We start from the raw sequence: 12,387 nt of genomic DNA on the forward strand, positions 1-12,387 counted from the left end.
CACTTGCCACAACTAGAGAAAGCCCGTGTGCAGCAAGTAAGACCCAACAACAAAGACCCAATGCAGCCAAAGATAAATAAATAAATTGATAAAAACACATCTTTTGGATAGTTCATTCTAGAATCTTGCCTGAGATAAATACTAAGATCTTTGCCGATTCTACTATCCTTTCTCCTTATAAAAAATTTTTAGTTACCAACAGCTTTCTACAATTTCTACAACTTCTAGCAATTTCTACAATTTCTAGCAATTTTTCCAGTTTTACATGAACTCTCAGATTTCATTCAGTGGTTTATTGGGTTAACCTGCAAGTTTTACCAAAGCCCTGGAGTGTAATTTGTTCAGGCCAGGAGTGCTGTATTCATTTAGAGCAGTCAGGTGCTCTCTTACAATCTTTATCTTCAGTTCCCTCTTACAATGTTTTACACTTTTTATTCTAAATATTATTCTTTTCAGTAGGAGAGACAGAAACATGTTGTCCATTAATCATTATACCATGAGTTTCAACAATGGGATATATCCTTCCTTCCTTTTGTCCCAAACTTCATTTTTTTGGATAACAGTTTTATTAAGATATAATTTACGTACTGTACAATTCATCCTTTTAAAGCGTACAATTCAGTGGTTTCCGGTATATCCATAGAGTTGTACAACCAGCACCATTATCTAATTTGAGGATATTTTTATCATCCTAAAAAGAAAGCCTGTGCCCATTAGCAGTCACTCCCCATTCCCTCCCAAACTACCTTTCTAGCTCTAGGCAACACTAATCTACTTTCTGTCACTGTAAATTTGCCTGTTTTGGACATTTTTAAAAATTAATTAATTTATTTGGCTGCGTTGGATCTTTGTTGCGGTACATGGGATCTTCCTTGCAGCATGTGGGATCTTTTGTCGTGGCGCTCATTGCGACATGTGAGCTGTTTGTTGTGGCGCGCCGGCTTCTCTCGAGTTGTGGTGTGCGGGTTTTCTCTTCTCTAGTTGTGGCGCAGGCTCCAGAGCACGTGGGCTCTGTAGTTGAGGCGCACAAGGTCAGTAGTTGTGGCGCATGGGCTTAGTTGCCCCGTGGCATGTGGGATCTTTGTTCCCTGACTAGGGATCGAACCCGCGTCCCCTGCATTGGAAGGCAGATTCTTAACCACTGGGCCACCAGGGAAATACCCTGTTTTGGACATTTTGTATGAATGAAGTCATACAGTACATTGTCTTTTGTGACTAACTTTTTCACCTAGCCTAATGTTTTCAAGGTTCATCCATGTTGTAGCATGTATCAGTACTTCTTTCAATTGCTAAATAATATTCCACTGTACTGATATAGCATATTTTATTTATCTGTTCACCAGTTGATGGACATTTGTTTTGTTTCTACTCTTTGTCTATTATGCATAACACTGTTATGAACGTTTGTGTCGAAGTTTTTGTGTGGACATATGTTTTAATCTCTTGGGTATATACCTAGAAATAGAACTGGGTTTATACCTAGGCGCTGTCATATAGGATATGTTTAACCTTTTGTGGAACTGGCAAAGTGGCTGCAGTATGTTATATTTCCACAGCTGTGTATGAGGTTTCCTATTTCTCAACATTCACTTGCTATTGTCTTTTTTTTTTTTTTGCTATTGTCTTTTTATTATAGCCATCCTAATAGGTGTGAAATGTCATCTCGTGATTTTAATTTGTATTTCCCTGGTGGCTTTTGATGTTGATCATCTTTTCATGTGTATTAGTTATTTGTATTATTTTGGGGAGAAATCTCTAATTTAAAACCTTTGCCCGGGAATTCCTTTGCGGTCCAGTGGTTAGGGCTTGGTGCTTTCACTGCCAGGGCCCAGCTTCCATCCCTGGTCAGGGAGCTAAGATCTCCCAAGCTGTGAGGTGCAGCCAAAAAAACAAAAAATGAAAACACAAACCTTTGCCCATTTTTTTTTTTTTTTTTTTTCTTTTTGCGGTATGCGGGCCTCTCACTGCTGTGGCCTCTCCCGCTGCGGAGCACAGGCTCCGGACGCGCAGGCCCAGCGGCCATGGCTCACGGGCCCAGCCGCTCCGCGGCACATGGGATCCTCCCAGACCGGGGCACGAACCCACATCCCCTGCATCGGCAGGCGGACTCCCAACCACTGCGCCACCAGGGAGGCCCCCTTTGCCCATTTTTAAATTGGGTTGTAGGAATTCTCTATATATTCTACATATAAGTCCCTTATTAGATATATGGTTTACAAATACTTTCTCCTATTCTGCGGGTTGTCTTTTTTACTTTCTTGATGGTATCCTTTGAAGCAGTAAAGTTTCTAATTTTGAAGAAGACCAATTTATCTATTTTTTTCTTTTGTTACTTGTGCTTTTGTTGTCATATCTTAGAAGCAATTGCCTAATAAAAGAATTCTTTTGATGTCCCATTAATTTTTTAAATTAACTTTCCCTGTTTTCCCATTAACCAGTTTCCTGTTAAGAGTACTGTATGTGTTAAGAGTGAGAACTACGATCAGACTGACTGAGTTTGAATGTTGGTGTTACCACTTGATAATTCTGTAACAAGAGGGAAAATGACACAACTTCTTTAAGCCTCAGTTTTTTCATCTGTTAAATAAGAATAATACTTCTTACCTCAAAGGTTGTGTTGAGGATTAAAATGCTTACAGAGAAAGCACTTGATAATTGGTAGCTATTATTACTAGAAATTTTCTTTAAGTACTATTTTTGCTTAAATTAAAATACTTTACTACATAGGTGTTTTTCTTGACTTTGTATCCACTGCAGTAACTCGCTCATGGTAGAAGTTTAATGAATATCTGTTAACTGAAATTGATATGTAACATATAGTAGTAGCCTGTTACATTGAGAAATGAGATGTGTTTCAGCTTGCTAAGGAGCTAAGTAAAAAGAAAAGACAAAACTGAAAATAAATATCACCCAGTTCATCATTTGGGCTTGGGTTAGCCCTTGTAGAAAAGGAAATGGGAGAATTATGATTCCAAAGACATTTCAAAGGGAAACAGTGCTAAATATACAGAAGGGAGGGGCTTAATTTAGAGAGAAAAATAGAAAAGTAAATCCCCAAATGTTGGTTGGTGGCATAAGACATTTTACAATAGATACCAAAAGAGAAAAAGTTCTCTTGTCAAGAACAGCAGACTGATTTGCCATGGTTGTTCTCTGAACAATCTGAGATTTGTTCTTGACTGAGACAAGAGTCCTTTGTCCAAAAGCGTTCTCTTATCACTTGGTGAGACTGTCATTAGTCCCCTCACCCTTATTAGATAGACGTATGATTAGAGGCCTCAAAAGACTCCCTAAGATTTTATGGTAGGGATTTCTGATCCAGAAATATACTGGTATTTTAATTTGTTTATCTAATATTGTAAGCAAAGTGATTAGAGCCTACCTCTACTTAACAATGTCCTGTATTCCACTGCACATAATATTCTTAATTTCATATGAATAAATGAATAATATATTTAAATTACTCAACCCGTGCAAATGATCTAATTTATGTTATCAATAAATATTTGTAAAATATATGAGTGTGTGGTTAGATGAAAGATAAATGGTTATGTAAATGAAACGTTCTTCCTTCTGCTTTCTCCTTCCCCCAATTTTTGTCCAAATTTTATCAGTTCTTTCAAATAATGTTCAAATGCCAATCAGTGTATATTATTTTTGTGTACAGATGATTTGAGATTTGGTATTCAAGCTATTTTTCCTACCATATTATAAGCTCCTGGAAATCTGGGTCTGATCTTTTTTGTCTTTATATTTTCCATAACACAGCATTTTACACAAAGTTGATATATAAACATAAGCATATTCAATGAATTGTGTAATTTAGTAATATTATATTTACATTTATAAATGTAATATTACTACAAATATTACAAATATTATATAATATTACATTTATTGTATTTATGGTGGGAATTTTGGTACAGAATATTTAAGAAAACATTAGTATTATGAGACATTAATAACCCTTTCTCTTCACACCTTTTCCAGATATTACTAAAAACTTACTGATTGAGTAAATATATAGTCTGTCTTCCCCAACACAGGCTTCTGTCCCTAAAGAGGGACAGGTTTCAAACAGACCTCCCTTCTTCCCTATTTTTCTCTCCCTTTTTTCTATTCTGTTTCTCTCTTGCAGCTCTATTTACCTTTTCATGGTGACTCATTCTCTGTACTTTTTATTAGTCCTACATCTTGCCCCTTTTTACAATTCCTAATGCTTTTTAGAACTTTGTTTCCTTGTCACCTGCTCTTTCTATTTTTGTTCTTTCTGCTTGGCTTTCTCCTCCACTTGTCGCTACTTCTCTTCTTGCCCTCAAGATACAGGGCAGGATTGGGTAGGGAGGAGCCCAGCTGGGTTAAGGGTGGAGCTACCTGTTTACTGCTTGGGATTCAGAACCTGACCAGGAAGGATCAGGCTGCTTGAATTTAGCTGAGGCTGAAGTCCGTATGGCCTTCCTACCAGAGGCTAGCATTTTGGAGGACAATTGGAACTTGGTGAGACTAGAAGCAGCCCCTCTCTTTGTTTTTCGATCCCCCTTCCTTCCTCCCTGTTCTGTATTTTTCACTCACAGCATCTCTTTCCATACTAACGTTTCTTCTTCCTTTTCCCCTGTTGCTTACTATTCTGTTTTTTCTGTCTGTCTAGCTGTCTGTCAGTCAACTTTATTTAGTATTTGTTTGCCTTTTGTGTTACCCATTATTTCCACATATCTGTCTGTTCTCTCTTAAAATTTAACTTTTTCTACCTCTTTCCCATTTTATTCTTCCCTTTACTAATTTTCTCATCCAACTCTCTTTTTTTCCTTCAGTCATTTTCTATCCACCTGTCTATTCTTTTTATCTCACTGTTTCCCAGCCATGTAGCAATAAGGGAGGAAGAAAGGAGCCACCCTGGCTTTCCAGGGGCCTGTTCACCCTTCTTACTCATTCTCAGACTTGTAGTGTGTTTTGATTAGGCACTGAAGAGTTTGTGCTCTGCACAGATAGTTAACAAACAGTGAAATTAGAGAAAGGTTGAATATTAAATTTAAAAGGCTTAATTTTATTCTTACTTTCTCTTTTTATTTAGTTATTTTCTGCAATACAGTGGATACAGTTTGTTATGGCTACTCTGAGGTAAGTTTATTTAACCTCATGTAATGTGACTGTTTTGAACTAGTACAACTAGCAAAACTGGAGACAAGCAAAACTGGAGAATTCTGAAGTTTCTATATTTTTTCCCTGGGGATTTGCTTTTACTCATTAGTTAGAAATGCTGTTCTTTACCATGTTGACATTATCTGATTAATAAAATGTAATAACATCAACAACAATAATAACAAAAAAACAGATTGAAGGGTAACATCTGAAAATCAAAGGACAATTTGGTCAACAGGATTGATTTGCAAAATAAGTTGTGAAGTGCTGACTTTGGTAGCACATATACTAAAAATTGTAATGATACAGAGAAGATTAGCATAGCCTCTGCTTAAGGATGACACACAAATTCGTGAAGCATTCCATATTTTTAAAACATTTGTGCAGTTTATTTTACATCAATTATATGTCAATAAAGCTGTAAAAAAAAGTAGCAAAAACAAAGGAGCCCCAACTGTCCTGTTTAATGATAGTCTTTTATCTCTGCCAGTGTTATAGGTTCAAGTTCACTTATTGCTTATGCTGTATTCCAGAACATACAGAAATCTCCAGAGGTGAGCAGTCTCTTTCTGTGTTGGATTTGAACTTTTAGTGACTTAGCTTTTGAAATAAAAAAGAGAGGTGTCCCCTATAAATGATGGAATAATGCTATGAATTGCTTGTAAATTTGTCGTTTTGATCTATTACATTGAGATATTTTAGACATTGCCTCAAATATCTCCCTTTTCTTTTAAGTAGTTATTTTAACTATAATTTTGAATACTGAGGAATTGACTAAATGTGGATTAGTGGATAAATGTAGATTTTTGGGGGTATGTATTAATTATTAAAGTCAAAGAAACAAAGTATTGTTTGAAGCCTATATTCATTCTAAGCATGGTAGGGTCCTGCCTAGAGGTGAGTTTTCCGATGTTGATATCTTGGTAAAATTGCTAGTGGGGCTGGAAATAGTTCAAAGACTGCTATACAAAAGGTATTTATTTTGCTGTTCTGGCTTTCTAGGCAGTTACAATTTAATGGTGAAAGTAGAACAAAAATACATCCTATGTAAAACTATTCATACCAAAAAAGTCAAGTCAGAAACCTTCCTTTTATTGAGGTATAATTGGCAAATAAAAATAGTATATACTTAAGGTATTAAAAAAAAAAACAATCAGGGAGTTCCCTGGTGACCTAGTGGTTAGGATTCTGGGCTTTCACTGCTGTGGCCCAGGTTCAGTCCCTGGTCCCACAAGCTGCATGGTGTGCTACCAAAAAAAAAAAAAAGATTTTAAGAAAAATGTAACAAAACTGTTTCTATAATCAGGTCATGTGGCACAAAATTAAGCAAAATGTAGTTTAGGACATGTATGAGAGAGCTTTTGTAAAGTGGAAAATGACACATTTAGCTTAGCTATGGCTAAGGTCTCATAGCTAGTAAGTGTTAGACCTAGAAGTTGAGGCAGACTTATCTTGTTCCAAAGCTTCTTCTCACATACACTTTTAAACCACTGAAATATAATGTCTAATGAAAAGAGAATTTTGAATTTCAGAGGTAGCATGTGACTATGTAAGTAAAACTAGAAAGTAGAAGTCTTGATACTGTATTGTCAATTGCCTGCCAAAGTAATCTTAGGCCACACATCTTCCTGTGATGTGGATTTCCCTAATGTTTCTTTCCTGAATATTTGTTGAAATTTGAGTCAGATGTGGTTAAGTTAATAAAGTATAAGTTACCTTGTGGAGAGAGGTAAGCAGAGATTCTCAGTACTTACTGACCTTTTGGGCTAGATGGTTATTTGTTGTGGGTGGCTGTCCTACATCTTAGGATATTTAGCAGACTTTACCCAATAGAGGTAGCAGCAACCTTGCTCACCCAGTTGTGAGAACCAAAAATATCTTCAAATATTGCCAAATGTCTTCTGAGAGAAGCAGTCACTCCTGGTTGAAAACCACTGCTCTAGGGTGACCTCTGCCATAACAGTGGGTTAGACCTTTATAAAGATGTGGGGTCTGGTTTGGCCTGGAATGGGACCTTTTATTTCTCTGGCTTCGGTTCTCATACCTTTCACATAACCAGAGCCTGAAGGACCTTAGTAATCATTAATTCAGTGGTTCCTACACATTCTGCTTTTTTGGCGTAGGGAAGATTCCAATTTTTCCAGCTTAAAAATGTCAGCCATGCTCTGCCATTTTCCTTTATTTCTTCATCAAATAACATTTTTAACAGCATAAACACATGGAAGGCATAATCTGAAAAAGACAAAAATTATTAAATTAATGATTATAGTAAATTGGAGAAATCCATGGGAAATCTTTGAGGGGACTAGCTGATTAGACAGTAACTCAGAGAGGCAACCTTAAGAGAGAAGGAAGTAACCCAGGCCAGCCAGTGTTAAAAAAAAAAAAAAAAACTCGAGGCAGATATACTTTGCTGCACTTGAGTGAAGTGCACTTCATTTCCTAGTGAAGGTCGCTTTTGATATTCTTTGTAACTTGATTTCACTAGAAATATTAGGAAGCAGGGTTTTGGAAGAGTATAAATATGAGTTACTTTAGGTGTTTTACCTTACCAGGTTAAACCTGGACCCAGAACCTCCTTAGAGAAAGCCTTTCACACAATGCATTCCGTCCCTGCACCTTACTTTGCTCTTGATTAAATGAGACAAGTACAAATATATTTAAAGTTTTTGCTTTCATATTTAGGATCATGTCTTAAGCGTTTTCGTCTTATTACCGTGCACTATGCTGATTGTATTTTTATTTATTTTAATTTAAAAAAATAAAAAAAAATTATTATTTTTTTTTGCGTTATGCGGGCCTCTCACTGTTGTGGCCTCTCCCTTTGCGGAGCACAGGCTCCGGACGCGCAGGCTCAGCGGCCATGGCTCACGAGCCTAGCCACTCCGCGGCATGTGGGATCTTCCCGGACCGGGGCACAAACCTGTGTCCCCTGCATCAGCAGGCTGACTCTCAACCACTGTGCCACCAGGGAAGCCCTAATTTTTTTATTTTTAAAAAAAATTTTGGCTGCACTGCACAGCATGTGGGATCTTAGTTCCCCAGCCAGGGATCAAACCTGTGCCCCCTGCAGTGGAAGCACGGAGTCTTAACCACTAGACTGCCAGGGAAGTCCCATTTTTAAAATTTTTTATTTTTTGTATTTTTCTTAAAGCATGACCTGTATCATACATTTCTCTGTATTACCTTTGACACAGTATCTTGTTAAACATAGAAGGGGTGGAACCTTTTTTAATTTCACTAATAGGTGCTCAGTTAAGTTTTGTTGTTTAATTGATTGATTTTATCTCCTGTTACTAGAACTCATGATTTTCCAACCATGAGTGAAAGTATATAAACCTCTTTTTATCCTTTATTTCTGTGCCAAAGACCTTAGGTATGTTTTAATGGCCAACAGTTCCCTATATATAAGGCTATTTATTGACTCAATGACCATAACTATGTTCTTGCTCACAAAAGCTGCTTGGCCGCCTTTCTTCTCCAGAGTTTATTTTGTATTCAGTTTTAATTTTTTACCCATTAACAGTTATAAACTTGTGATAGGTCATAGACCAGTAAAATCTATGAATATGCCACCTGGCTGGAACCTTAACAGGCTTCCTTGTAGCAAAGGATATATATTATTAAAATAATAATATCTGGTATTTAGTAAATACAGTTTAAAATATTATTTCACTTGTTTTTGTTTGTGTTAGCCAAAGCAGCTTGACCATTTACCCCTATTAGCAAGGTATTAGCATCTTAACTTTCCTCTCATTTGGAAGAAAAGTATGAGAAAAATTCCCTTTTGTACAGGTGAAGAGATTAGTTCTTATATTAGGTAGTATCTGTTGATAACTTAGTAATTTTTTTGCATGGGGGGCACATCCCAGGGACCGGGCCGGCCTGCGGACCCAGTGGTGGGGGCACCAAAAATTGTTAAATTTACTTATTTACTGTGAGATATACCAGCCATGGTTTAGAAGGCATAAAACTCATCTATATAATGGATGGCTATAAACAAAACCTGGGACAAGAAATAGGAATCGCTCGTATCCCCAAACATTCCTACTGTGCTCCTTCCCAATCACAACCTCACCTCTAGCAGTAACCACTATCCAGGTTTTTGCTTAATCATTTCTTGGCTTTTATGTACAGTTTTACCAGTAATGTATATATCCCTAAACAATTTAGTTTTGCATTTTTGAACTTGACATAAATGGGGTAACACTATTTTTTGGTATGTATTGCTTTGTGATTTGCTTTTTTCCCTCAGTATCACTTCTGAGATTTGTCCATGGCGTTGTGTACAGCTCTGGTTCATTTCTTTTTCACTGATGCTTAGCATTCTATATTATGAACATAGCACAATATATCTATCTGTGCTGCTATAAACAATCTTGCACATGTCTTCTGATGCACACATGCAAAAATTTCTCTAGTGATTTTACCTAATAACAATATAGGATATTCATATCCCCTAGATAGTTCCAGACTTTTACCAAATAGTTGTGCCAGCAGTGTATGAAATGTCCTATTGCTTCATGTTCCCATTAATATTTGATATTGTCTGACTTTAAAAATTTTTGCCATGGGTGTGTAATTTTCATCTCATTGTAGATTGATTGATTGACTTTTGGTCTCCTTATAGTTAATTTTTTAATTTCCTTGATTACTAATGGGGTCAGGCATACTTTCACACTTTTACAGCCATTTGGATTTCTTAAGTACCTGTTCAAATCTTTTGTCCATTTTTTTCTGTTGGTTTTTCTTATTGCTTTGTAAGAGTTTTTGTTTGCTTTGTTTTTTAAAAATAAATTTTATTTATTTATTTATTTTTGGCTGCATTGGGTCTTCTTTGCTGCCCACGGGCTTTCTCTAGTTGCAGCGAGTGGGGGCTACTCTTCACTGTGGTGCACGTGCTTCTCATTGCGGTGGCTTCTCTTGTTGCAGAGCATAGGCTCTAGGTGTGCGGGCTTCAGTAGTTGTGGCACGTGGGCTCAGTAGTTGTGGCTCATGGACTCTAGAGCACAGGCTCAGTAGTTGTGGCACACGGGCTTAGTTGCTCTGCAGCATGTGGGATCTTCCGGGAACAGGGCTCGAACCCATGTCCCCTGCGTTGACAGGTGGATTCTTAATCACTGGACCACCAGGGAAGTCTGTGCTTTGTTTTTAATATTGTTTGGATACTGGTCCTTTGTTAGTCATATGTGTTAACAAATATTTTCTCCCACTTTGTGGCATGTCTTTTCACTTTCTTTTTTTTTTTTTTGCGGTACGTGGGCCTCTCACTGTTGTGGCCTCTCCCGTTGCGGAGCACAGGCCCCGGACGTGCAGGCTCAGCAGCCATGGCTCACGGGCCCAGCCACTCCGTGGCACGTGGGCTCCTCCCGGACCGGGGCATGAACCCACGTCCCCTGCATCGGCAGGTGGACTCTCAACCACTGCACCACCAGGGAAGCCCTTCACTTTCTTTATGGTGTCTTTTGACACAGACGTTTTTCATTTGAATGTGGGCAAATTTTTCAACTATTTCTTTTAGATCTTTTTGTGTTTTGCTTAGGAAAAACATCCCCTAACCAGTAATTAAAGACATTGTCCTATATTATCTTTAAAAAAACCTTTATAAATGTTGTCTTTCACGTTTAGGTCTTTAAACTAGTTGGGACCGATTTTTGAGCGTGTGAGGTAGAAAGTAGGGGCCCAATTTAATTTTTATCCATATGGATACCCAGTTGTTCTAGTACCACATTTTGAAAAGACTGTTCTTTCTCCATTCATCTAAAAAGCCACCTCTATCATATATCAGTAGTTTATAGGGGCTTCCCTGGTGGCGCAGTGGTTAAGAATCCACCTGCCAATGCAGGGGACATGGGTTCGAGCCCTGGTCCGGGAAGATCCCACATGCCACAGAGCAACTAAGCCTGTTCACCACAACTACTGAGCCTGCGCTCTAGAGCCCGTGAGCCACAACTACTGAGCCCACGTGCCACAACCACTGAAGCCCACCCGCCTAGAGCCCATGCTCCGCAACAAGAAAAGCCACCACAATGAGAAGCACACGCACTGCGATGAAGAGTAGCCCCTACTTGCTGCAACTAGAGAAAGCCCATGTGCAGCCAAAAATAAAAAATAAATAAACATTTTTTAAAAACCCATTTATATATATATATGCTTAGGCTTGTTTTGGGCTCTCTATTCTGTTCCATTGGTCTATTTGTCCATCTCTGGGCTAGTACCACTGCATCTGCTTTATACTGTGTCCAGCTTTATATTGTTTTGATATGTGTAGGACAAGTCGTCCTCCTCCTTTTTCTTCTGTTGTCATAGTTAACTTGATATTTTGTATTTCAATATCAGATTTAGAGCCAACTTTGTCAAATTCCACAAGAAGATATGTTGATACATAATTGAGATTGCATTTAATCTGTGTATCAATTTAAGGAGAACTGACATTTTCATAACATTGGATCTTACAGTCCATGAGCATGGTATATTTCTTCACCTTAGATCTTTGGTGTCTTTCAATAAACATATTATAATTTTCTCTACAGAGGGGCCAAAACTATTACCAGGAAAGTGGGATTGGGGAGGCCAAAAGGAGAAGGATACTAGAAAATGAGAAAGACAGACTTCAGCACTGCAGATAGAAATTGAAAGACAACATATACAATTCATGCTGATATTTTCCTCCACTTTGACTTTCATTGATATGAAAACCTGTGAAATGAATAAGGTCTTAGGATCTAGTACATAACATGGTGATAATAGTTGATAACACTATTGTACAATTGAAATTTGCTCAGAGAATAGAACGTACATGTTCTCACACACATATGCAAAAAGGTAAAATATGTGAGGTGATGGATGTGTTCATTAACTTGAGGGAAATCCTTTCACAATGTATATGTACATCAAATCATCACGTATACTTTATCTTGCAGTTTTATTTGCCAATTATACTTCAATAAAGAAAAAAAGAAAAATGCAAATTAAACTCTATGAAGATTAAAAAAATACCTGTTTTCATTTTCTTTGAGTTCTCAACCATATCCTAAAACACTCAGGTGATAATCTCATTTCTTATTGTTAGAAGATGTTGGCTGTGCAGCTAGAGCACTTAAAATTTCCCATGTGTGGTATGTCTCCATCACAAAATTTCTCATCTTTTCACTGTTTGCTTGAGGAAGAAGTTCCAATGCTAATACTTCCATGAGTACTCTGGTTCCAGAACAGTTGGGATAGTTGTGATTACAGATTACTTCCTAC

The 12,387-nt window shown here is 37.5% G+C and overlaps 1 protein-coding gene across 3 annotated transcripts in view; it reads left to right on the forward strand.

Moving 5' to 3' along the window:
* Positions 1–4,449: 4,449 nt before the first annotated feature.
* The window catches only part of TMEM116 (transmembrane protein 116), a gene marked incomplete at its 5' end in the record, with an annotated part of 118,652 nt that continues 110,714 nt past the window's right edge, over positions 4,450–12,387 (forward strand). For 2 of the 3 annotated variants that reach the window (XM_082641407.1, XM_082641406.1), the window contains 3 exons: positions 4,450–4,497; positions 5,072–5,118; positions 5,630–5,693. In XM_082641407.1, coding sequence (XP_082497533.1) covers positions 4,450–4,497; positions 5,072–5,118; positions 5,630–5,693 — 159 coding nt within the window. Of the gene's footprint in view, positions 4,498–5,071; positions 5,119–5,629; positions 5,694–12,387 lie in introns of those variants that run through there. The other variant, XM_082641408.1, reaches the window with a different exon arrangement.

Source organism: Mesoplodon mirus (genome assembly GCF_964341445.2).
Source record: "Mesoplodon mirus genome assembly, chromosome: 13".
Lineage (NCBI taxonomy): Eukaryota > Metazoa > Chordata > Mammalia > Artiodactyla > Ziphiidae > Mesoplodon > Mesoplodon mirus.